At 36.8% G+C, this 25,862-nt stretch overlaps 2 protein-coding genes across 2 annotated transcripts in view; one reads left to right on the forward strand and one right to left on the reverse strand.

Annotated features, from left to right (window-relative positions):
• Positions 1–25,862, forward strand: part of ASB14 (ankyrin repeat and SOCS box containing 14) — a 36,373-nt gene that overhangs the window by 3,100 nt on the left and 7,411 nt on the right. The window contains exons 3-12 of the mRNA XM_069560631.1: positions 235–368; positions 467–625; positions 3,369–3,614; positions 5,958–6,129; positions 6,586–7,129; positions 8,937–9,090; positions 9,994–10,194; positions 10,924–11,191; positions 18,701–18,917; positions 24,731–25,588. Coding sequence (XP_069416732.1) covers positions 235–368; positions 467–625; positions 3,369–3,614; positions 5,958–6,129; positions 6,586–7,129; positions 8,937–9,090; positions 9,994–10,172 — 1,588 coding nt within the window. The 3' untranslated portion in view covers positions 10,173–10,194; positions 10,924–11,191; positions 18,701–18,917; positions 24,731–25,588. The remainder of the gene's footprint in view (positions 1–234; positions 369–466; positions 626–3,368; positions 3,615–5,957; positions 6,130–6,585; positions 7,130–8,936; positions 9,091–9,993; positions 10,195–10,923; positions 11,192–18,700; positions 18,918–24,730; positions 25,589–25,862) is intronic.
• Positions 11,857–25,862, reverse strand: part of APPL1 (adaptor protein, phosphotyrosine interacting with PH domain and leucine zipper 1) — a 33,247-nt gene continuing 19,241 nt past the window's right edge. Inside the window, exons 12-22 of the mRNA XM_069560624.1 lie at positions 23,992–24,034; positions 22,658–22,714; positions 21,466–21,557; positions 20,895–21,077; positions 19,488–19,540; positions 18,728–18,902; positions 18,592–18,628; positions 17,601–17,747; positions 16,975–17,025; positions 16,595–16,684; positions 11,857–15,671 (exon numbers count right to left, since the gene is read on the reverse strand). Coding sequence (XP_069416725.1) covers positions 15,525–15,671; positions 16,595–16,684; positions 16,975–17,025; positions 17,601–17,747; positions 18,592–18,628; positions 18,728–18,902; positions 19,488–19,540; positions 20,895–21,077; positions 21,466–21,557; positions 22,658–22,714; positions 23,992–24,034 — 1,075 coding nt within the window. The 3' untranslated portion in view covers positions 11,857–15,524. The remainder of the gene's footprint in view (positions 15,672–16,594; positions 16,685–16,974; positions 17,026–17,600; positions 17,748–18,591; positions 18,629–18,727; positions 18,903–19,487; positions 19,541–20,894; positions 21,078–21,465; positions 21,558–22,657; positions 22,715–23,991; positions 24,035–25,862) is intronic.

Below are 25,862 nucleotides of genomic sequence, written 5' to 3' on the forward strand. Positions count from 1 at the left end.
TTTCCTTCTTCAGGGGATCTTCTGTACCCAGGGATCGAACCCAGATTTCCTGCATTGCAGGCAAATTCTTTATTGTCTGAGCCACCAGGGAAGCCCTTATTTGCCCTATGCGATTTACATTTGTCTTTCATAAAATTTCATTCATGCCCTAACCTTGATGATGAAATTCAGAAGCAGTATGGGTTGCCTTGTACGTGTGCCAAATGTGAATATGTCCTCATTTGACATACTAATAGGTAAGGAAGATGTATTGTCACAGTTGACCAAGTACCATTCAGCTTTTGATGAAGCAGATGAGATAGGCTGGCTTCCTCTTCATAAGGCTGCAGTACAATTAAATAAGAACATTTTGGAAATCACCCTGAAAGGTAAACTCCCTTTACAACTCTTCTTTGATGCTTCTGAGAAATAAGTTTAAAATTTATTTTCATATTTTAATCTGTGTGGTCTAATGGATTTATTTCAGCCTCAAAACTCAGTGTGTGGGAGCAAACCACCCACAATGGTGAAACGCCACTGTTTTTGGCTGTCAGCAATTGCCTCTTAGAAAACGTCAGTTTTCTCCTTCTCAATGGCTGCAATCCAAATGCCAAGAATGTTGAAGGCAATTCACCTCTTCTTACAGGTAAATTAACACCTTGGCTCTGGAGAACGGTCTGTGGCCTGTGTCTCCTCTAGACCCAGGGGCTTCACAGGCGCAGCTTTTTGGTGCATAGTTGCAGCACTGTCACTAGTCCCAACTGACCACATGTCGTATCTGACTCTCAAGAAGCTTTGTATAGACTGGCTTGCGAGGTGAGGCAAAGAGTCTGCCCAATTATGAGCTGACTGTTTGCCTGATACCGCAGCTGAACAAGTTAATCTTGGTATAAGAAATACAGAAGAGGAGCAGAGTAGGAAGAAGCAGCCAGTGTTTGGGTGAAGTCAGCAGATTAAATATGAATGACTAATTTTGCTGCCTCCTGAGTCTTCAGGAGAAGTACAGTTCATTAAATGTTTTAAAGGGTTAAGATACAGAAGAAAGGGAAGACTGGAAGAGGAGACAAGAGTAACATGATTTTTAAAAATCAGAAGAGCAGATCAATCAGTAATAAGTGACAAGAAAGCCAAATCTAAAATTGGAGTGGGGAAAGCCAAAAACCAGTGCAGTTGTATCAAAAGGCCTGGAAACTGTTGGCTATAGTTACCTCCTGGAACACAGGGATGAAGAACAGCAGCTAAAATAGAAAAATTGATTGAAAACTATTAAGAAACCAGTACTCAGGTGTCTAGATTACTTCTCCCAATCTAGCCTGCTGGGTCAGATTCCTCCCCTACCCCAGCAAAATTGTGGCGGTTTGTTCTCTGAATAGTGTGAGCAAAGGTTCTCAGGACTGGAGATTATTAGGCAAGGGCAGGAATACTGGATTTGAGATACTGGAGGAAACAAACACAAGCTGAGATCTCCCAGCTCTCCTCCACCAAATTCTAGAAAGCTGGCAGCTAAAACTTCACCCTCCAAGAGAAGGCTTCTCTGATCAGCTCAAGGAGAAAGAACTAAAAATAGTGAAATTGGAAGTTGCCCAACAAATAGCCCAGGCATATCAACCTTCAGTTAAGTCAGTGTTTAGACTTTCCAATCAGATTTTTAGTTTCCAATTCTTAATCATGAGCAGATATCCAAGGACTGTCTGAGAAAAGTCTCCAACAAACAAAGATAAACAACTTGGAAGAAACAGATTATTTAGGGAAAATAAAATGTAAGGGAAAGTTATCATTAATTTTCTCAGAAAAATCAATGAAAATTTATAAAATATCAAGACACTACTAAAAAAGAGAACAAAACATTCTTGAAAATTAAAAATATGGTAGAAAAATTTAAAAATGCTACACGATAAAGTTATGTAAGCTTTACATAACGGAAAAGAAGAAGAAAAGACATGAAAAATAGGAAAGAAAAATAACTAAGAGAACTAGGATGACCGCTGAAGAAGGGCAACATGTGAATAACAGGAATAGTAGAAAGAGAACACACAAGGTGGTGGCAGGACGCCATCAGTGAAACAAGTCAGGAAAGCTATTTCCTAAAACAAAGGACATGTGTTTCTAGAATGAAAGGGCACAAAGTGCCAACTCCATGATTTTGAAAAGACCCAATACCCTTGGGTACTCCATATTTCTAGTCTTAGAGCAATTATAGCTCTTTATATTGGAGAAGGCAATGGCACCCCACTCCAGTACTCTTGCCTGGCAAATCCCATGGACGGAGGAGCCTGGTGGGCTGCAGTCCATGGGGTTGCTAGGAGTCGGACACGACTGAGCGACTTCACTTTCACTTTTCACTTTCATGCATTGGAGAAGGACATGGCAACCCACTCCAGTGCTCTTGCCTGGAGAATCCCAGGGACGGGGGAGCCTGGTGGGCTGCCGTCTCTGGGGTTGCACAAAGTCAGACATGACTGAAGCGACTTAGCAGCAGCAGCAGCTCTTTATATGGCACATTATAAACGGTGGTGAGCAGAATTTATTCTAATTCAGTGTCTGACACCTAGCAAGATTCCTCAGACACAGTTGGGGCCAACAATTAGTGAATGGATAGGGAGATGGGTAAATTAAGTTCTAGAATCTTAAAGGACTAAAGATCATCATCCAAATGTGAATTAACAGCATAAATGCAGAAATACCAGTTAGAGAATTTGGTTTACAAAGTGTGAGGTTAAAAACGATTTCCTAATTATAGCTTTTTTTGTTTTTCTTTATGTAAAGCAACTACAAACATTCCGGGGGCTGTACTGGATACTTAAATTCCTATTTTCTTGAGAACATAAAGATGATACATGAAAACCTTGTTTTTCAGCCCATAAGTAGCCAATGCTGCTACTGCTGCTAAGTTGCTTCAGTCGTGTCCAACCCTGTGCGACCCCAAAGATGGCAGCCCACCAGGCTCCCCCGTCCCTGGGATTCTCCAGGCAAGAACCCTGGAGTAGGTTGCCATTTCCTTCTCCAATGCAGGAAAGTGAAAAGTGAAAGTGAAGTCGCTCAGTCGTGTCTGACTCTTTGCGACCCCATGGACTGCCGCCTACCAGGCTCCTCCATCCACGGGATTTTCCAGGCAAGAGTACTGGAGTGGGGTGCCATTGCCTTCTCCATAAGTAGCCAATAGACAATGAATAATTGGTCATGACTTAAAAGCGAGTAGCCCATATTGATTAAAACACTATTAATATGACCTAATATGAGCCTCATTTTTTTCCTAAGCACAAATTGTTGGCATATGGCGGGGCAGGTAGGAAGAACTCCTTAAGAAGCCTGAGGGAAACTAGCTGATCAGATACTCTGGCCTGAATTTCCTGTTGAACATGACACCTCCCTCATTTCCAATTTCCCAGCTGTTCTACAGGACTCCTACGATATGGCCTCCTTGCTGATCAGCCATGGAGCCAATGTCAATCTGTTGTGTGCCAACAAGAGGACAGCACTCCACGAAGCAGCCAAGCTGGGCAGACGGGACATAGTGGCGCTCCTGCTGGCTTCCGGGGCACACCCTGACCCACAGAGCTCCTACGGGTTCACTCCTCTTGCTCTTGCTGCCCAGAGCGGACACACTGAAATCATGGAACTCTTACTGCGGAAAGGCAAGATTTTTCTATACAGTCAGCACACTTTTACTAAAGAGTAACATGACCAAAGTGTTCTCTTCACTGAGAGCTTCAAAGTAATATGTTAACATTTCGTTTAAGCTTAATTTACTATTTCATGAAAGTACATGTTAATACATTAGCTACTGAAAAAAACCTAAAATAGGGATTGAATACTTCTTACTTGCTCTGAAGTAGATTCCCTGAAATTACTAGGCTGCAGATTACTCTTTTACTTAATGTTCCCTGACCATGTTAAGAGGATGGTTGCTTTCTGTTTAATTTTTTTGTGTGACTGTTCTTTTTTAGATTCATAGGATGAAAGACTTCACAAAATCCTCTATATGTTTTCTCTGCTTGAGCTAAGTGATGAGGCAGTCCAATCTGTTACCAGATGAATAATTAGGAAATTCTTCCTGATTTCTTCTTTGTGAGTCCCAGTTCTCCTCTCTAGTAATAAACAAAACTCTGAGAGAAGGGGAAAGAAGGCAACTTAAACATGTTGACTACTTTCTCAGCACCAGGTATTAAGCTGCTTATTTTACCTCAGACAATCTTCTGCAAACCCTGTGAGGTAGACATAATTCTCATTTTACCCTTGAGAGAAGTGAGGTTTGGCGATGGTACCAGTTGCAGGACTTCCCTTCAACACATCCTCTCCTGCCACCAGCGCTGCTATGGACATCTTAGATCCTGGTTTAACTCACAGAAACCCTGACTCAGAGAACTTTGGCATTTACTGTCTTTGAGGAGACCCCCCATTGATGACACTGTGAGATGAAGCAGTGTATTATCTAAAGCTCTTGTTCAAAAGCAAATCTTTCCCAAGATTTCATAAAGTCCCAATATTAGAATTATCTTCTTTATTCTCCTCCCCATTTGTGTCCAGAAGCCTTATTTCTTTCTCTAACAACAGACGGTCCTGGTTTCCCATTTTCTAGACTGCACAGAATAACTTTCTGCTTTTTAGACTTACCTAAATCCTTCCTATCATATAAGGAGAGGCTAGTTCTCAATCAATGGCCATACGACATGTCAGGTAAAATGTTACGAGTGCTGTCAGAGATGGCTCAGGTCATTAGCTGGAAAAACAAAGTAAACACTGGATCCTTCATCTGCACAAAAAGAGCAACCTTTTGTGTAGATCATTGATTAAAATATAAAGAAACAAGCAACAGATTTTAAATCCTTAACCTTTAAAAAAACAAACCAGTATGGTTTGACCTCAGTGAGGGAGCATCTCCCTTAGGTAAGCCCCTTTACAGTCATTTGCACATGGCTACTAAATAACAGAGCCAGGCTTTGACCCCACAGCTGTCTCATTCCAAATCATATTAGTCTACCACCCTGCATTGCTAGACTGGTAGCATAGCATCATCGTAGATATAGGCCCTGGGTCTGGTCCACCTGGCATGAATCCTGACTACCTTGCTGACTAGTTGTGCATCTCTGGTGAAGTCATTTAATCTCAATGAAGCTCAGTGTCTTCATCTTTATAATGAAGACATTAGAATCTACTTCCTAGGGTTGTTGTGAAGTTTAGAAATTACTATATACATAAAGGAACTAGTACATAGTGAGTACTCATTACATGGAGGCTTATTAGACACTTCTTAAAGCATTCTAGAAATGGGGTTCTGGAGCAGCCATTTTATATCCTAATGATTATGGAGTCCACACTAAGTTAAAGTCACCATAGCTTTTTTTACAGGAGCTGTGAAGAGGACCAGAGTGTCCTCCTTTTCTTTTGTCCATTCAAATGCTACTCTTTGTTGAAAGCCTATTTTACTCAGAGGCCTTCCAAAACTGACCCAAAATTCCTTTCTCCTTCCTTCACTTCCTAGTCCCACTTACAACCCCAGCCCCACTCACAGCCCCAGCCCTGAGATCTTCAAGGAGATAGCCTGTGTCTATACTCTTATTCCCCACACCATTCGCAGAGCACTTAACTTACAGGGTACTGTACTATATACCCTTTTAACTATCAGCAGTCTCCAACTTCAACTAAGAACAGCTAGTGTCTCTTAGTATGCACAGTCTCCTAGCAACAAGTTAAAACAGAACAAATACCCTTTCCACCATAAGATCCAATTAGATTCATGGTGACATAGTGCAACAGGACGGTTAGTGCCATCTTATATGTGTGTTCTGAGGTAAGCAAGCTTCTGTATGCAGGTCTGAAAATAAAACCTATAAAATTATTTCTCGTGGGATTCTTAAGTTAGAAAACATGTAACTTATAAAATTACTCTGAAAGCCAGCATGTGTATTTATACTTAAGAATACTTAAGCAGTACAGTGAAAAGACTCTTCGCATAACATCACTCTTTTTCCTCCTAGGAGCTAATGCTCTTGGTCAGGCCTCTGACTCTTCTTCCATCTTACTTGAAGCTGCTAGCGGAGGAAATCCAGACTCGGTGACTCTCTTGCTAGAGTATGGAGCTGATGCCAACGTCCCTAAGAATTCAGGTCACCTGCCCATTCATGTAGCAGCTGACAGAGGTCACTTGTTGTAAGTTCAACCACACTATTGCAAATAGAAATAGTAACAGCTATGGGATTGGGGGGTGGTTTCTGGGAACTTGATATTCTTCATCTGATCCTCCAACTTCAACACCCCCTTTTATATTAAGAAGCTCTGGACCAGCTAGGAATTGGTAAATTCAGATATCCTCTATAGCCACTGAAGAGACATAAAACTATCTTATTATCAGGTCACTTGGCAATGCAGGGAGCCTTGGGTCTCACTGACTGGGATAATTTTGAATTTTTTATTTAGACCTGTAACTTTACCTGGTATTAGAGATTTTGCATGCAAGAACTATGCCTTTTTTTTTTTTTTTGGTTGAGGTGTGTAAATATTACCTGATACTAATTCCACCCAGTGCCAGTATAAAGCAGTTACAAACAGGTCAATGCTGCATCTTAACAAAAAAAAAATTTAATGCACTTTGAAATTCTTTCTCAGAGCTCTGAAGATTTTGGTTCCTGTTACTGATTTTGCTGCCATTAAGCGGAGTGGCATCAGTCCAGTTCACTGTGCAGCAGCAGGAGCACACCCCAAATGCCTGGAACTTCTCATCCAGGCGGGATTTGATGTGAATTTCATGCTCGATCAGAGAATCCGCAAACACTATGATGACCACAGGAAGTCAGCTCTGTATTTCGCTGTATCAAATGGTGACCTCTCTTCAGTTAGGCTGCTTCTGAGTGCTGGAGCTTTGCCTAATCAAGACCCAGTTAACTGCCTCCAGATAGCCCTCAGAATGGGCAACTATGAGCTGGTAAGTCTGCTGCTACGGCACGGGGCGAACGTTAATTACTTCTGCAGAGTCAACCCTTTACATTTCCCATCGGCCCTGCAATACACTCTGAAAGATGAAGTCATGCTCAGGATGCTGCTGAATTATGGGTATGACACAGAGCGATGCTTTGATTGTCCTCATGGAGACAAATCTCATCCTTTCTATGCTTTTGAAGGCTGGACGTCTACAGTTATCAAAGATACTATGGTAAGTACACACCATAGCAGCTGTCACCCTGTGTCGTTATTATTGGTGGCCCTGAACTACAGCAACAGATAAAATTCCATTCTTTCCTGAAGCTCTGGTTGGAAAGATTTTAATATGATAAATATATGATAAACCTGATGGCAGAAAGATGAAAAAAGTATAGAAACAGTTTGGAGGAAAAAGTGATTTAACTCTACTCAGGGAATTTCACAAATGAAGCAACATCTGCACAAGGTTGTGAAGAATGATTGCAGCCTTATATGATCGCAGTTATGCTTTTTCTTTGAAGAAATGAGTTATCTAGCTAGAATGTTTCTGGGTTCCCTGTACTCTAGGTTTATGACTCTAAACCATTTGATTAATGATTTTCTTTTCTGTCACTTTCTGGTGAAAAAAGAATCCCAGTAAATGTTGCTGACTTTCCTCTTCTTGAGACATTTTTCTCTTTGCTTTCATCACACCAGTCTCCTACTTTCCCCCCGCCAAACTGGTCACTTCTGTTTTCCCCAACTTGAGCCTTTCCCCTGATTTTTCAAATAGCTGCCACCCTTCAGACCTCATCTCAAGTGCTACCTCTTTAGAGAGGCCCTTCCCTACCAATCTTATTTAAGGTAGTTCTGCTTCCTAATCATTCTCTTTAATGCTTTTATAAATTTTTAGCAGTTTATAAAGTTTTATAAACTTTTACCAGTTTCTAAAATTCTTTAATATTTCACTGATTATCTGTCTTCCTTACAAATACATGAATGTAAGCTTTTGTTCACCACCTTCATCAGCTTACAGATCTATGCTCAGAGTAGATGTACTATAAATACTTGAATTCATATTGTTAAAATCTGAAAATATAATGAAAAAATCTTTGGATCAATTCTGAAAAATAAAAAGCAAATATTTTAATATTGTATGTTACTTTTAGGTTATAATTAATGAATGACTTGGTTAATTTAGGTAATATGTCATCTTGTATGGCTTCCTGACTTTTCATATAGTATTATTTGCCTTCTTACATGGGCATCTTTTATCTTGTCTAAGGACATGTAAATCACTTAAAGGTAGAAACTATCTTATGCTTCAAGTATCAGGGTGGGACTATGTTATGAATGATAGAAAACCCCAAATGAAGGTGGCTCTAATAAGATGGCTTATTCCCCTTTCATAAAATAAAGGCAAATGTAAACAGCGTTCTAACTGGACAGTTCCATGATTCACAGGAGAAACCTGCACCCACACTGCAGTGAGCCGGATGGCTGGCAGGAAGGAGTGCACACTTTGCTCTTCTGTAACAGCATTCTGGGAGTTGCTCACACTTCCACTGACATCCCATTGACTAGGACATAGTCAGGTGGCCACGTCTAGATGCAAGTAAAGCTGGAAAGGTAATCTTTATTCAGACAGCAGTGTGGGAAAACAAAAGGGATAATAAATATTATCTAACAGTCTCTTTTAAATCCTCATTGTATCTTACAAAGTTCAGGAGAGTTAGTAGTAAATATTTTTCCCAATGATCCCTGGAAGAGGAAATGGCAACCCAATCCAGTATTCTTGCCTGGAGAATCCCAGGAACAGAGGAGCCTGGAGGGCTATAGTGCATAGGGTTGCAAAGAGTTGGACACAACTGAAATGACTTAGCATGCATGTATGCATTTTTCCCAATGTTAAGAGTCAAGAGACATTTTCTTGTTCAACACCTTCGTTTATAAATGAAGAACCTGAAACCTTTGGTTCCTGACTCTGAGTTTAGTGTTCTTTTGATGACTATGTACTTAAGGTTTTCATTTACTTTCATGGTTCTGATTTTCTTCCTCAGTTCTGTGAAGTAATAACTTTGTCGTGGCTGCAGCATCTGTCTGGGAATGTTGTTCGAGTGATGCTGGATTATGTTGACCAAGTTAGGATCTGTTCAAAGTTGAAAGCTGTGCTCCAAAAACAGGGGCTCTGGTCAGAAATCCATTTTATCTTGAGTAAGTATCTTTCTTGAACATTCTTACCAAAAAATACTAATTGAACTCTTGTTTTGCAGAACATTGTTCTCTTCAGTTAAAAGCCTGACCTGAAGAAACCAAGAAAAAGACTATTCCTACCTAAAAAATGTTATTGTATGTACTTAATGTGTACTTATTAACCATTTCCCAATAGATGAAATCTGTTACATAATTATTATATAGGTAGATAATATTTTTCTCTTGATCCTATGGAACACCATAGACATAGGAATTAAAAACTATGAAATGGGGCTTCCCTGATGGTCCAGTGGTTAAGAATCAGCTTGTCATTGCGGGGGACATGAGTTCAATCCCTGGTCAGGGAACAAAGATCCTACATGCCAATATGCTGCAACTACTGTGCTACAACAAAATGAAGATCCTGATAGTTGCAAAAAGGACTCAGTGCAAGCAAATAAATAAATATTAAAAAAACAACAACTATGAAATGGCACTAAAAACTAGGATGAGAAAATGCTAAGATCTAAGATTCTAAAGGATAGTAAATGACCCTTCAAACAAAATTGTTTCACAGTAGCACCTAAGTCAAACTAAGAAGAATTTCTTTTATCTAATTTCCCCATGGAATCTTTAGTTTTTAGCCTGACCCCGAGGGGCAGGACAGGGGTTAATACATGTAGATGTAGGAGCTTTACGTCTTACAGGCCAGACCTACAATTGATGCCAGTCTTTGGACTCTAACATGACGTGGTCTGAAACCATAGCTACAAGATTTGCAATGAGAAGTGAAAAGCTACTTCCCAATTTGGTCACAACAAAGGAAAATCTTGGTGGCTTAAGTATAAAATACATTGGCTAAGATCACTGAAAAATCAATCAATTCTCGTTCCTTTTGGATAATGTGCCTGTTTTGCATTTTAGCAAACCCTCGCTCTCTGAAACATTTGTGCCGCCTCAAGATCCGGAAGTGTATGGGACGTTTACGCCTGCGCTGCCCCGTCTTCATGTCATTTCTTCCATTACCCAATCGTCTAAAGTCATATGTCCTTTACAAAGAATACGACCTTTATGAACAAGGAATTTTCACAGGAACATGGTAATCAAACTATTCTGGATGAAAAGGTACATATCTGCAGATGTCTTTCTTAAAATTTGACTTGTATTTCTCACTTTACCTGGCGACTAAAATCTCAATGCAGTCTAGGTTCTTCAGAGAGTCACTCTGAACATAGCCTCTCAATAGATGGCTAGCATTCTGAAAGGCAGTTTTATAAAAATTATACCCAAAGTAAAAATTTCAATTAACTAAGATTATCAGTTCTAATGCTATATTGATCTTACATTAAATGTATGAATTCATATTTTTATATGCCCAAAATAATAAATGCTACCTGACAATTTAAGATAATTCTTAATAGTAATACTTTTTATAGAGAAATATATATATATAAAATGCCTTAGTGACTATAGTGAATAAAGTATTGATCCAAGTACATGATCCTAGAAATTAGCTGTTCCTGTACAGAAGTCCCAAGACCAGCTTAGTGTCTGTTTATGTGTAGAGTGCAGTACTGAGGTAATTCAGCTGAAAGAGAGCCTTCAATTGCAGTTTCATCACTAATGGGATACATGTATTCCTTCTTCCCACAAAACCCTGGCTAAGCATTACCATTTATTGGTTCATGTGATCACTGGAATAAAAACTAAAAGTGTTTTCAAATGGATGATGGTTTATGATTTCTGCATTGAGCCCAGTCCAGTAGACAGAGAGGAGTGGCTCACTGGTAGAAGCAGTTATAGATATTAGTTTACAATTTGTTTCTATATATTCTGTGTTGCATTTAAATACAGGTTTCTGAATGTGGAAGTGAGGAAAGAAACTGAGAAGACATTCATTCAGCCACACCTGTATACCGTCATATGGCACATCAACACAGAGAACGGAGGGGCAGCATTATGGCCACAGGCCCAGTCAGTTATAGCTTGACGTTTATGTGTTCAGTCTTAGCATACTTTTTTTTTCTTTTTTTGCATAATACGGTCCTTCTTAAACTGAAGGAAACTGAAGCTGTATGATTTCTTTCTGATGTAGGGACTCATGGCTATATAGACTATTTCAGTAAGTACAGACTTAAAATTACTTTTATAATATAGTTTTCACATAGAAAATTTGTAAAACTAGCTGGCATGAATAGCTTTTTATTTTTTTTTAATCAAAGTGTGGTGTCTGTTTATAAATGAGTGCTAGATTATATGTATGTTCATATACAAATATGTTTAAGATATACATGCACCTAGATAAATTATATAATTCTAAAGTTAATTTCATCTATTCCCTGGACCTCCTACGAATGTACACATTTCATAAAATTCAAAACAAATTAAAACAGAAACTGCCAGTAGAACAGAACTTAGTAAATGTTATAGGGAACCACAGAGAGCACAGCGGATGTATATTCGTTAGTATTACAACTACAGGCCCAACCCACGTAAGCTGGCATACACAATAACCTGGTCCTTTAAACTATAGGAATTCCTTTGACTAGGACCAAGCACAGCAAGTATACACTGTAACATGTCTAGGGTAATTACTGAAAAGTCCCTTAATTTTTCTAAAAGTCACTAGATATGAATTAGTACTATTTCCTCATGAGTGACATTCCCCTCCCACATTTTAGTTGTTATGGATTGCAATAGAGTTAGATGTGTAATGGTATCATAAAAGATTAAGAAAATGTCCATTTGTTTTATAAGCATCATTTGAAATTACTCGGAGCAATAAAATTCAGAGTATATACCATATATTTCATACAAAAAAGACTATAAAAAATCATGGACTTTATTATACATTAAAAATCTCCTAACAGCATATTTCCTGAAGCCTTATCAGGAATACTTATTTTGACATAATGAAAAAATAAGTTTTCCACTCCACATGTATACCACCATTACGTAAAGTCAGGTTCTTCAAATTTAATTCTAAAGAGAAATGTAGCATAATTTGTAATTGCATATACATGATTAATAGTATCAGTGAAATAAGAATTAACCAATTCACTTACATTACAAAATCACCAAATATACAAAGCGGTTTTGCACATTAGTTATAACTTACTCCCCGGTTCTCATATTAACCTAAGTAAATTACATATGAGTACAGCCACAAGAGATTAGTTAAAAAGTATAATATAGTTCCAGTTTCAATTTTCTATGTATTATTAATTACTATGGAAGAAAAAAAAAATCTCATAAAAGAAGAGTAAGCCAAACTTGCTAAAAATAAAGTCAAAGACTTGCTTGCTACAATCCGTGTGTTTGAATATTTAAAGTACAGTTTGAATGCTTGGGACACTGTTATCAAAGTCAATGTTAATATTTTCATTTTATTAATTTGGGTGACAGATTTTGCAAAACATAGGCTCTTAGACTGTCAGCATGTATGAGGATTCAACTCAAATACTTGCAGTTCCTATATATAACTCAAAAGGAACTCAGATGCCTTTACTATACATGATCACATGTGACATAGAATGGTATGAACACCCTAATATCCTTTTCTCAAGCATAAAAGTAACATAAATTTACAACCTCTATACTGTGGAATCTGAGAATTCCCACCTCAAAACAAGGGACACATACAGACTGAAAGTGAAGGGCTGGAAAAAGATATACCACGCAAATAGAGACCAAAAGAAAGCAGGAGTGGCAATACTCATATCCGATAAAATAGACTTTAAAACAAAGGCTGTGAAAAGAGACAAGGAAATTGAAATTAAACACGTGACTATAATCATTATAGTCATGGCAAAAACTAGACTGGGGACTACGTTCAAGATAACAGTTTCGGTTCCTTGTTAGCAAGTTTTCTCAATTTTACAAGGGGGAAGGAATAATTAGTTTGCTATCTATTGACTTCATTACCATACTTATAAAAGTACTGTTGACACAGGGAGCAGAGTGCTTCGCAGTATTAGGTAGACTTAATTTCTTTCCTTCTAAAGAATCCGTTTTGTTAATGTCTAAAAACCATTAAATGCAAGTCTGAATCTGAGAAAGATATCCCAAAATCTAATGCCGTTACCACCAGAGCATCCAAAAGCTTGAAGGGATTTCAAAGGGGAACAAAGATCAGCTTGAATGTTATGCAGAAATCCATGGGGAGCCTTCTTTAAACAAAACATAAAATTTATTAAAGTTGATGCTTAAGTATCTGCCATAATGGAAATAGTTCACATGGTTCTACAGTAACGAAACAGAAGTTGAATCACCTAACATTGTTAAGCCCACACATGACTTCTGATTGGCACTGGAATGTGCTCTGGTCTGACCTATGTGCACGAGCGTGTTATTGTAGAAATTCCTAACAAGATATGACTTAAGAAAAGCCACAGGTTTGTCCAGCATCCCTAAGTCTCAGTACCTTTACCTTTCATCTACATTTTGACCGAGAGCGCTCACCAAGGGCAACGCTTTGCTACCATGCAAAGCACCAGCCTGGTTCACACTGTCTCCTAATGCTGACCACCTTCCTTGCGTGGTGGCTGACAAGTTACACCTGAACTAAGTGAGGTGGCGACCTTGTAGTATAAACAAAAGACTTACTGAGACAAAAAGCTTACTAATCCTCAAAACGGTCTTAAAAGCAGGATATGCCATGGCTAACCGAATGCTGATCACAGAAGAAATTTCAATTTCTACAAAAAGGAATGATGCACAGACTACTGGGAAAGCATTCCCTTTAGCAAGGACAAAATAAACTCTTTTCAAAAAGTATTCCATAAATTTCTACTTTTTACTGTATGTTTTGGTAACATAAGGCTTCAAAATAATGATTATTAAGTAATCATTATTCCTATTTGGTACATGGCTAAAAAAAACACCACAATCCTATATATAATTATTCCATTCCTAGAGAAAACAGTGTATATACATTGTAAAACAGCTGAGAACTATATGCCATTTCTAAATCAGAACTAAGAAGAAAAAACTATATGTCAAATAACAAAAGGCTTTTTTCCTTGTAAAATTAGTGGCTAATCTTTTGAAAATTTTAAATATATGACTATGTAAAATATTTTATTCAATATATTTAACGTGGCTATATGTACTTTTACATGTGAAACACAGGAATATAATTTCTATCAGCAATGTTAAAAATCCAAGTTAAAAAAAAAAATCAAGTTCTGTCATAGAGTTAGGCAGTAGAGAAGTGTCATTTTAACCTTGGCACCAGGTTAAAATCCTTCCTGGGTTGACTCTCCTCGACCAAGCACTCAATTGCTTTTCAGGCTTTCATGGAATTAGACCTTTTACTATACTCATTTAAAGAGGATAAGTATTTACAATAATTAGTGCAAATTATTCTCTGCTCACATATTATTTGCCTACACGGATATAAAGTGGTGATCAGCATTTTATAAAAACATGGAATTATGAAAATACTGTGAGTATCAGTCTGAAATTTAAAAGATTACATTTTTAAACTAAATTCTAGGAATTTTTACTTTAAGCAGGAAACATAATTGCTATAGAACTTCTTTCTAAATGTCCCTTGATTTTCAATAAAAATTATTTCACACAATGCAGAAAATACAATGTATTTATCCTGTAACAATCTTTACATGTTAAATCCTAATCTAAAACTTATTTGAACAACAAAAAAAAAAATTCCCTTTTACTAAATTCCAAAATCTTATTTTAACCATTACTGCTCTGCAGCAATAATTCAAGTCCCAACCTGAGAACTAAGAATGTGATAATAAATGCCAAGGGCTGTAGCAATCTTAAAATGAAGACACTTAAGCTTCTTTCCCACTGGCATCAGCTGTACATCAGAGAAATGCGAGCAATCCAAGAAAACGCCCTGAAATCTACAGTACCACCTGCCACAATGTGAAACTTTAAGTCTAAAACCTCTATTTTGTAAAAGTCCTATTGCACATTTAACATTGTTAAAATATTGGCAAACTTGAAAATTTTTCTATGTAAGGATTTTAAACCTATTCAGTCAAAAGCTTCCTCACTGCCAGCAAAATGTTCCTAATGAAAGAGAGGGAGCATATCCATGAATATCTGAAGCTGAAGAATAAATGATTTCTTATGGTCATAGCCAATTACAATGCAAGGTAATAAGTTCACAATTGGGAGGAAGAAAAGGCTTAAGCAACTGTAATCCCTCAGCAATCTACTTCAGGGATATGAACAGGTTTCTTTCAGACATGTGGAATTTAAAGTTACTGCATAGTATATTATTTCTAAGGGAAAAAAAAAAAATCAATGCAAACCTAAGTTATCAAGGTCAATATTAGTTTAAAAAATGAAGTTAAACAAGCAAATACAAATTTTAGTCTCCTTGATAGTTCAACATTGTTGTTACCTTGTGCCATTTTACCACAGAAATTGTCAACAAATTCCAAGGGGGGAGAAATATCAACCAAAAAGCAAGGATAAGTTTATGCTTCTGACTCTCTCTTCTTTCCTTCTTCTCCCAAATCACTCTCTTCTGACTGGCTACTGCTAAGGACAACAAACTGCCCCTCGCTACTGGCTTGGTTTGGTCTACTGGAAGCAGCTATCAACCGACTTTGTTCTTCTAAGTCCTATTGGAAAAGACAGAAAAGAAACTGAGTTAATTTATATGCAATCAAATGGAAAACTAAGCATTACATACTTGAGAGTAACTTCCATACGTCTGTCATAAATATGTACGCATAATTCTGGCAACTCACTGAAAACAAAGACTACACAAACCAATGTTAACACCGAAGTATATTTTGACACTGTTCTAGAAATCCTATCAAAGTCAACATTTCATCATCTGCATTTTTACGGTTAACAACTTACATTCAGGCCATTATTAGCTCTCACTATAAACTAGAGAAAGTATATACAGACATACCTACTTAACTACCACTGATGAAAGCCATACATATCTCCTCTCAAAAGACCTGTTTTGAGGAGACAACCTTCCAACCTTCACTGGAATATTAGTTTGTTTGCTAAATAGCAAGTCACACTAGAAGAGGGCGACAGAGGATGAGATGGTTGGATGGCATCACTGACTTAATGGACATGAATTTGAGCAAACTCCGGGAGATAGTGAAGGACAGGAAAACCAGGCATGCTGCAGTCTGTGAGGCTGCAGAGTGGGACATGACTTAGCGACTGAACAACAAGTCACACTACATGTCAATGTAACTATAATGTAAACACTGTATCAGAAGACAGATGTCAGGAATTCCCTGGTGGTCCAGTGGTTGGGATTCTGCGCTCTCACAGCTGAGGGCCCGGGTTCATTCATGGTGGGGGAACTAAGATCCCACAAGCTGAGCAGTGAAGCCAAGAAGACAAATGTCATCCTTTTCCGCTATGCTGTGAATCATCTGTTTATGAGGTAGCTAAGCGAATGGAAATGGAACCTTCACTTGAAAATTCCAATATGAAAGTCACAGTGCTGAATTAAGGAAACTCTGTGTAAACATCGTATCTGGTCAGAGAAGATCGAGACATTAGGACTGCATACCTTCTCAATTTGTTTTTGTTTACTGAGTTCTTTCTGTTGCTTCTCTTTTACTCTCTCTATTTCTTTTTGTTTTTCTGATGCCCTGCGATCCTGAGGAATAGATGAATACAACTGATGAATTAAATATGAAATAACTACCTTTTCAATTAATATTACCTTTGTAACCTTTTCAAATTATTATTTGCATTTATATGAGAAAGCACACCAAAAATTTACATCCTAATGTTAGCCATTTATCCAAATTCTAAATGCTATGTATCAGCAATAGCATCTATTGTTAACTTTGTATAGCAAAATCATTTTTATTTACTTGTTAATATAAAAGCTCTTAGATTACTTGAGTTAATACTCTTGGATAATTAAGTATCTTAGATTCTTACCAGTTCTGCATGCAATGCTATCTGTTTTGCCAATCCAACAGAATCACAAATCTAAAGGGGGGAAAAGTAAGAAAAACTCAGACAGTTCATACATCAAGGTGATAATTTCAAGTATCCAAATGGCTGATGTAACTAGTTTCATAACTCATTATAATATACATTTCCAAACAAAAGTTGATTTAAGAATGTTCCAGCCCCAAAACCAAGCCTCTGTGTATTTTCTTCAGTCTGTGAGCTTCTACCACTGGCTCTCACATCTTTCAAGTCCCTCACTTCTTGTTATCTCAGATTCACCACTAAGATGGTAAAGCTGCAAAGAACAAAGCAAGCAGCTACTGCTGCTATTCTAAGCTGGAGATATTTGGAAATGGCTGATTATGGGAATATTTTGCATTCCCAAGACAAGTTAATGAAGCCAGAAGATTGCACCAGCTCTCAATGGCCAGGAAGACACAGGTCTGTGGAGTCAGATAGCCTAACCCATCAGCTCAGCTTTCTTCAAAACAATAGGCTTTGGTGAAGCAACTCAGCTGGACTAGACAAAGTTTGGGAGTTTTATCCAGAAATCTTAGTAAGAACTTTGACACATATTTTACAATAGAAACACATTTTGAAAAGCCACGTACCTTTTCACCCTCGTTGTTTGATTCAAATATGTAACAGACTGATGACAAGTTACTTTCACTTCTCCCTCCTGATGTCCGAAGAACAAATCCAAAAAGCCTCTTATTTTCCTGATGTGTAGCATATAGAACTACACTGGGTAATGGAAACTGCACAGAAAACATCAGAAGCAAACGTGAGATTTTTTTCAGATCATTGTAACAGCGCTTCTATATATGACAAATGCATGTACTTAGTTATTAAATAACATAAACAGAACATTAGAGTCAATCATTTTTCTTAACGGAATGGTAATCCAAGAACAAACAATCTCACATTTGGTTTGGATTGCCAGGAACGTTAAAAGGTTGTTGAATACTGAATTTATTAGTCATTAACACATTTTACAAAGTCAAATTCAGTAACAAATATGATCTCTGTTATTAAATGATTAAATAAGCACACACCTGCAGCTATTTCAAAATAGATAATTATAAAATAAACTCAACCATGTTGGCCTTTTAATTCCTTAATTTGTTAGTTTCTTTGTTAGTCACTCAGTCATGTCCAACTCTTTGTGACCCCATGGACTGTAGCCCACTAGGCTGCTCTGTCCATGGGATTTTCCAGGCAAGGATACTGGAGTGGGTTGCCAGTTCCTTCTTGGGGGATCTTTCTGACCAAGGGATCTTCCTGATCCAGGAATCAAACCAGGGTCTCCCGCACTGTAGGCAGACGCTTTACTATCTGAGCTACCTTCTTTAGTGTATGCTATATGCTCCCTAACTGACGGATAAATATGAATACTAAATATCACATCAGACTGCACTGATTCTTTCAACTACATGGGATGTTACAACTTTTTTTGGAGAGATGGCCATAAACTCAATTATAGCCACCTAAAAATCAATCATAATTCATGCTTCCATATCCAAATATTCAGTCACGATTATCAGATGTGTAAGATGTGTATATGTACAAAAAGACTTAAAGCTTTAAACATGCAGAACTCACCGTGAGCCTTGTAACTTGTGTCTGTGGATCAATTAACCTATAATAATAAATAAAATTTAGGGAAAAAATGTTAATTATGCTACAATTATATAAATATTTTTTCCCACAGTTTTTTGAGGGACAGGTTACTACTTACTTTAAACAATCACAAGTGACTAATAAATGTGATTCTGTCATACGAAAGATGTTATGGATGGCCCGGGCAGCTAAAATTTGGCGCATTGTTTCATAAACAACATCTGGATTGTCATCTGATTTCACCTCCATAGAACCAAGGAATCGGACAATAAACAACTGATGAAGAATAGACTCTACAACAAAACAAGGTACATTATGTAATTTTAAATCCCACATTCTTTTCCTATGGAATTAAATACACTGCCCTCTTTAGGTTTTCCAGTGAAATATTCTGAGGCACTCAGAAATAACTCCTAACTACAGTGTTCATGTTACAGAAAAAGTAAGATCTCAGATTCCAAGAGCAAAAGATTATGCTTCAGCAACTGGTGGTTCTGAGTTAAAAGAATTCCTTTTACTATTCTGACAGCTTTACTGTTAGTTTGAAATTATATCAAAGTAAATAAGTATGGGAAAAAGAAAAAAAAAATTATGCTCCAGAACCAGAAGAGAACAGCTGTTAGGAAGGTCAAAGGATATCTTACACAATGAGAACCTGACTATGAGGTCGAAAGTATGAGATTCTATAATTTTGTGTGAATAACGAAATCTTAAGTCTGAGTAAGTTCTGTTGCTTTAAGTGCACTAGGAGTAAAAAGAAAAAACTGAAGGAAAGATACGGTTAAAACACACAGCAGAACAAATGTAAACAACAAATTATTCTCTCAGTTTACTGCTCTGAGAATCTCTGAAATATAAGAACACTACACTTATTTTACCTTCAGTTTCAGACTTTGTACCTCCTCCAGATTCTCCAAATGGATTTGTACGCCTGAAAAGTATTTTAAAAAATTATGATCCAGTGGTCAGTCACCATGAGCCACAGGGAACCAATCTCAATCACTGAACCCAGAATTAAAAACTAAAGTCAGAAAACCTTGTACACACATTTTTTTAAAGCTCAAAAATATCCCTTCTTGTTAAGGAACACTACTGATGACCAACTTACTTGTTACGAAGGCCCCTGCCCTCACACTAATCGGCTGAACTCAAAGTTGCTATATCTCAGAAAATGTAGACAGACAGGATGTTTAGCCACAAACATAAAAATCAACATTATAATAAACTATGTTGCAAAAGTTCCTGAATTTAAATAAACTAGGACAGAGAAATGGCTAATTTAGCTTCAACTTTAGTTATATGAGAAAAATGTAGGAATCCTTGGATTGTGGGGGAAAAAAAAACACACAAAAAACCTTTTAGGTCCTCTAAGTATGTGACGCAAATTAACTACAATAATTTGAACATTTTCTAGAATTAGACCTGATTTCTCAAGGCACACGTAACAGAATGCAAGAAGAACCAACTAACCAGAGATGGAAGCAACTTCCTTCCTAAGTGTGCTTGGCTCATGACACACCCACAATAAAGGAAGAAAAGTACAATCCAAAGTAGGATTTATAAGCAAACAGAGAGCTAAGTGGTTCTAAGATAACACTGGCTTTCAGATAACATAAAATTGACCTCCCTAATATGTATCTGACCTATTATATCAAATGCTAAGTATTTTCCTATGATCAAATGTAAATTATTCTTTCTTTGCCTCACTCATGTATACCCAGTTACTACATTATCAACTTATTAAGTGTCCAACCTACTTAATAAACGATTTGCCTTAAGCCATATTTCCCTCATCCATAATCAAAGAAAAATTTTAATGACTTTGACAAGGATTTATCATTATATAAATAAAGATAATTCATTAATAATTCATAGCATGACAATGTCTTAGTACCTTGCTGGAGATTTCTTATTCTAACACAAGATAACATTTTCCAATAAACCTATGGCACATATATATTACTCTTATATATTAAAATATTGTCATGATATCAACTTTATTGTCACAGGACTGTCACCTTTCTTCTGTAATTTTAAGAGTAAATACCTTAGAAGTAGATCTGATAAACCATTCAGAATTGAATATTTCTAAAACTAAATTATCTGAACTCATTTAACTGAGGCAAAAACAGAGAAAAGCCTTCATGATTCCTCTTCAACTATCAAAATTCTGTTAGGTAATTACAGAAAGAAAAACATAGCTGATGCACAAGATATGTGAGAGATGGCTCTCAACTGTAGAACTGGACTCATAAGCCTTACAGCTTTACAGACCTATCACTCACCTGCCTCCCTGGCCAGAGGCTTTTGCCTGGCCAGACTGATCTTCACACACAGGAGAAATAATGTCAAACTGTATAGGGGTATCTGGGGCAACAAGAGAATCTAGAGAGAGGGCAGCCAAATTTGTGGACTCAGATCCTAAGGATCCTGAACTGCTGGTTCGAGCTGTGGGTGGCCGAGATTGTCTAAGCAGAGAAGAAAACAAGAAGGCATTGCATTTAGTTTTTTCTTGCAAATTAAACACTGAAACCATGAGAAAAAATATATAATTTTTATAAAGTGATAAGAACAAATTTTAATAAATACAACCCCAAATCACAGCTACTTTATCAAAAGATTTCTTTCGAATTACTAAATTCAGAAACATAAATCACTTTAACCTAGGGATAAACACTAAGGAAATTTGGAATCCTTATTTATTTAGTGCTCTTGCTGGTGAATTCACCAATTTGAAAGTACATTTTCTAGAACTATTTTGTACTAATGTAACTAGCACTGCTAAAATCCAAGTGTTTGCTAACACTTTGAATAGCCCATATAGTTCTTTAAATAACCTATAGTCTGGTAACTCACCCTGCCGGCCTCAGGCTCTCGTGCCTCTGCTGGAAAGATGGGGAAGGAGTGACAGCTTCCAAAGCTGACTGATTTACTCGTGCAGCAATCTCCTGTTTTTTAAAAAAAGGACTAATTAGTAAAGCAAGAAAACCAACAGTTTAAATATAACTCTGAATTCTCAGAGTAGTCTTGAGTTATACTTAAATTGTAAACTTAAATTGTACTTCTGTAAAAGTTACTAAAGTAGTTCCACATTTTCTAGCCTTAGTATTAAGATATATAATTAACTTCACAACATTATAACTTAAGTTTCCTCTTACTTCCTATAAATCTAAGGGAAAAACTTGATTTTTTCCTACTAATATACATAATAGGAAATATGGTTTTTTCTTTAAATTTTTAACTCCCAGATTTTTTAGATTGAGGTTTGTATTGCTAGCACCTAGTACAGTGCCTAGCATATGTGCACTCAAACTGGCTAAGTATAGAAATTTAAAAAGTAAGAAATAATCACAAAATATTAAGTATATGACTATGATGCTGAAATTTACATAATTTTACAGAATGTATTTATGCTCAGAAATATCTCTGTATTTACTGATAAAGTTAATATGGATATTTTCAGGCCAGTTTTGAAAAAAGTTTCCATAAAAATATTTTAAAACTTATTAAATAATTTAAAACTTATTTAAAACATGAGCTAAATAAAACAGTATGTACACTAGAAAAAACAATCACAAAACATTTTTGTACTTCTGTGTCTTATAGTTAGGCAAAAATATGAAGACACTATCACAAAGTGATTAAATATTTCTTCTCTCATTAATATAAATAATTCTGGATAATCTCAAAAATATTAAAACTTTGACTTCTGATAAAAGTACAGTAAGTCTGAATTATTCAAATCCAAACTCTGTATTCGCTTTATATTCCCTAGATATTAACAAGTCATCTAATCTGTATTTTAATTTTTTGTTGTTTCCAAGGGACATAACAGAAAGAAAAATCTAGATTGGCAGGAGATCAAGTTAGTGAAAGCAAAAGACCCCACTACAGTTAGCACTGATTTTTTTAAATTCATAAGATCATTATAAAGCATTCAGGAGCAAGTTAAAAGATCACAGAACTTGAGAAAATGCAGGAAAAGCCATATAAGCCACTGAATTACTAAATTTTGCCAGATCTGGATACCATAAAATAAAAATATTACCTCTGGGTTTTCACTTAAATATATTTGTTTAGATATGTTATTTATTGTACAGATCCACTGTAAGAGGAGAAAATAGAAAAATATGATTAGTATTTTTTTCTATAGTGCTTCCCTTCTAAAAGAGAGTATTCAATATTTAACTAACATAGAAGTTTCAGTAGAAGTAACATATAATCTTTCTTATAAGATACCTTCCTATATACAAAAGCATATATATGTATAATACTTGAAGGTATAACAGAACACTGAAGAGATTTGTTATTTTTAAATCCCACATTTATTTCATTAAAAATATAGCCATCATATTAAATTATAATTTAATAGTCTGTATTTATCTTTTTTAATATCACATCCTCCTCTAATCCCAACCAAATAAAACAGTCTGGACTCAGATATCATGATTAATACCAATGCAAAAAAAGTTAAGAGCTAAATATATTCCTTGTGAATGTATTTTACATATTTCCCTTTCAGGTTTATAAATAACACAGAAAACACTCATTGCCCCACATCCTCTGCTTCACTCTCAAGGATTCTGGTGCCTGAGGAGCCTCACAAAACTAACCTAATATTTCTTATGTTTGGTAAAAACCCTGCAAAGAGCAGACGTATATCTGTATTCCTCAGAGACCAAAAGCAGGTTTTAATACCTACTCTTTTCTATAAGAAGTAAATAAAAGTTGATCTCTACATAATTTCCAACATTGTCTTCTACCAACACAATTATATAATAGCAGATAAAATGGCTCAGAATCAACTTAAGAGTATATTTTCACTGAAGATTGCTCAAGACAGGTTTTCACCTGTCAGTTCTTAGTAGTAACTCACCTTCCATATTTGGTGTACTACAAGTAAAAGTGGGGCCAAAAACAAGAGAGTCATGAGGAAGAATAAACACTCCCACATTTCTGTTTTTCTTTCTTTCATTTCCCCAAGGCTTTAAACTTTAGTTGCTTACTGCCATGCTACGTCTGCTGCTACTATGTTCTTAATGCAGCAAATACTGTCTCAGAGGGTTGGTAAGAGAAGGGAATAAACTAAACTCTAGCCTCATGATACTAACAGCCTGCCAGAAAGCAGCAGTCACAAGGCTATTTCTGAATCTGAGCTTCTAAAAGGACAGCAAGCAGTGATCTCTAAGCTCTCTACTTATAGGTCCACTTATAAAATTCCATGTGAAACTTAAGAATGTTGCTTGAGGGACAATTGACTTTTATGAAAAAATTAACCATGATTTCCCAAATATCTAAAATGAACACATCAATATATCTTATCATCGGAAAAGAGCTTAAGGTGATGATAAAGAAATTAAATATGAATAGATAAAATTTTACCTCTTCATGGTCTTTTTTACTCTCTGCTTGCAAAATTGAAGACCTGAAAAAAAAAAAAAACCCAAAAGTCTGACATTCAACTTTTTTCTAAAGTACTTTTAACATGAATGAGAAATGTTTACCTTTAAAGATACACATAAAACCAATCAGTATCAAAAAACAAAACACAACAGAAAACATGTAACGAAGGAGACTAACTACCAGAGGTATCAGGACTTAGATTTTAACAACTCTTCACTTGGTCTGTCTCTGCCAAGAGGTACCAAAAAAGAAATGTGCTGGTTTTCAGAAGGCAGGCTATGGAAAAGGGACACTGACACTAAGACAATGCATTTTAACTTTCTGACACTCACCGCATGTATTTCAAATATAAATCAGTGGTCTTAATAGAAAACACTAATTTTACTTCATTATTTACTATTTTTCCTTGAATATTTTTAAGTAAAACTTTTCAATATATTAATCACTAACATAAGGAGATGTAGGTTTATATTTTCTTCTCTTTTTTTGGAGGATAACTGCTTTACAATATTGTGTTGGCCTCCGCCATTTATCAACATGAATCAGCCTCAGATATACATATGTCCCCTCCCTCCTGTATCTCCCTCCCATCTTCCACCACCCCATCCCATCCCTCTAGATTATCACAGAGCACTGGGTTGAGCTCCCTGTGTCACAAATTCCTACCGGCTATCTATTTTACATATGGTAATGTATATGTTATTTAACTTATATGCAGAGTACATCATGAGAAACGCTGGACTGGAGGAAGCACCAGCTAGAATCAAGATTGCCGGGAGAAATATCAATAACCTCAGATATGCAGATGACACCACCTTTATGGCAGAAAGTGAAGAAGAACTAAAGAGCCTCTTGATGAAAGTGAAAGAGGAGAGTGAAAAGTTGGCTTAAAGTTCAGCATTCAGAAAACTAAGATCATGGCATCTGGTCCCATCACTTCATGGCAAATAGATGGGGAAACAGTGGCTGACTTTATTTTTCTGGGCTCCAAAATCACTGCAGATGGTGAGTGCAGCCATGAAATTAAAAGACACTTGCTCCTTGGAAGGAAAGTTATGACCAACCTAGACAGCATATTCAAAGCAGAGACATTACTTTGCCAACAAAGGTCCATCTAGTCAAGGCTATGGTTTTTCCAGTAGTCATGTATGGATGTGAGAGTTGGACTATAAAGAAAGCTGAGTGCCGAAGAATTGATGCTTTTGAACTGTGGTATTGGAGAAGATTCTTGAGAATCCCTTGGACTGCAAGGAGGTCCAACCAGTCCCATCCTAAAGGAGATCAGTCCTGGGTATTCATTGGAAGGACTGATGTTGAAGCTGAAACTCCAATACTTTGGCCACCTGATGCGAAGAGCTGACTCATTTGAAAAGACCCTGATGCTGGGAAAGATTGAGGGCAGGAGGAGAAGGGGACAACAGAGAATGAGATGGCTGGATGGCATCACCAACACAATGGACATGGGTTTGGCTGAACTCCAGGAGGTGGTGATGGACAGGGAGGCCTGGCGTGCTGCAGTTCATGGGGTTGCAAAGAGTCGGACACAACTGAGCAACTGAACTGAACTGAACTGAATGTATGTTTCCACGCTATTCTCGCAATTGATGCCACCCTCTCCTTCCTCCACTGTGCCCACAAGTCTGTTCTCTATGTTGCGTTGCCATTGCTGCCCTGCAGGTTCACCAGTACCATCTTTCTATATTCCACATGCGTGCATTAATATACAATATTTGTCTTTCACTTTCTGGCTTACCTCACTCTGTATTATAGGTGCTAGGTTCATCTATAGAGGTTAATATTTTAAGAGTTAGGAAAAAAAATTGTTTTTGCTAATTTTGCATCACACGGGG

This window comes from Ovis canadensis, chromosome 19, assembly GCF_042477335.2.
Source record: "Ovis canadensis isolate MfBH-ARS-UI-01 breed Bighorn chromosome 19, ARS-UI_OviCan_v2, whole genome shotgun sequence".
NCBI classification, from domain to species: Eukaryota; Metazoa; Chordata; class Mammalia; order Artiodactyla; family Bovidae; genus Ovis; species Ovis canadensis.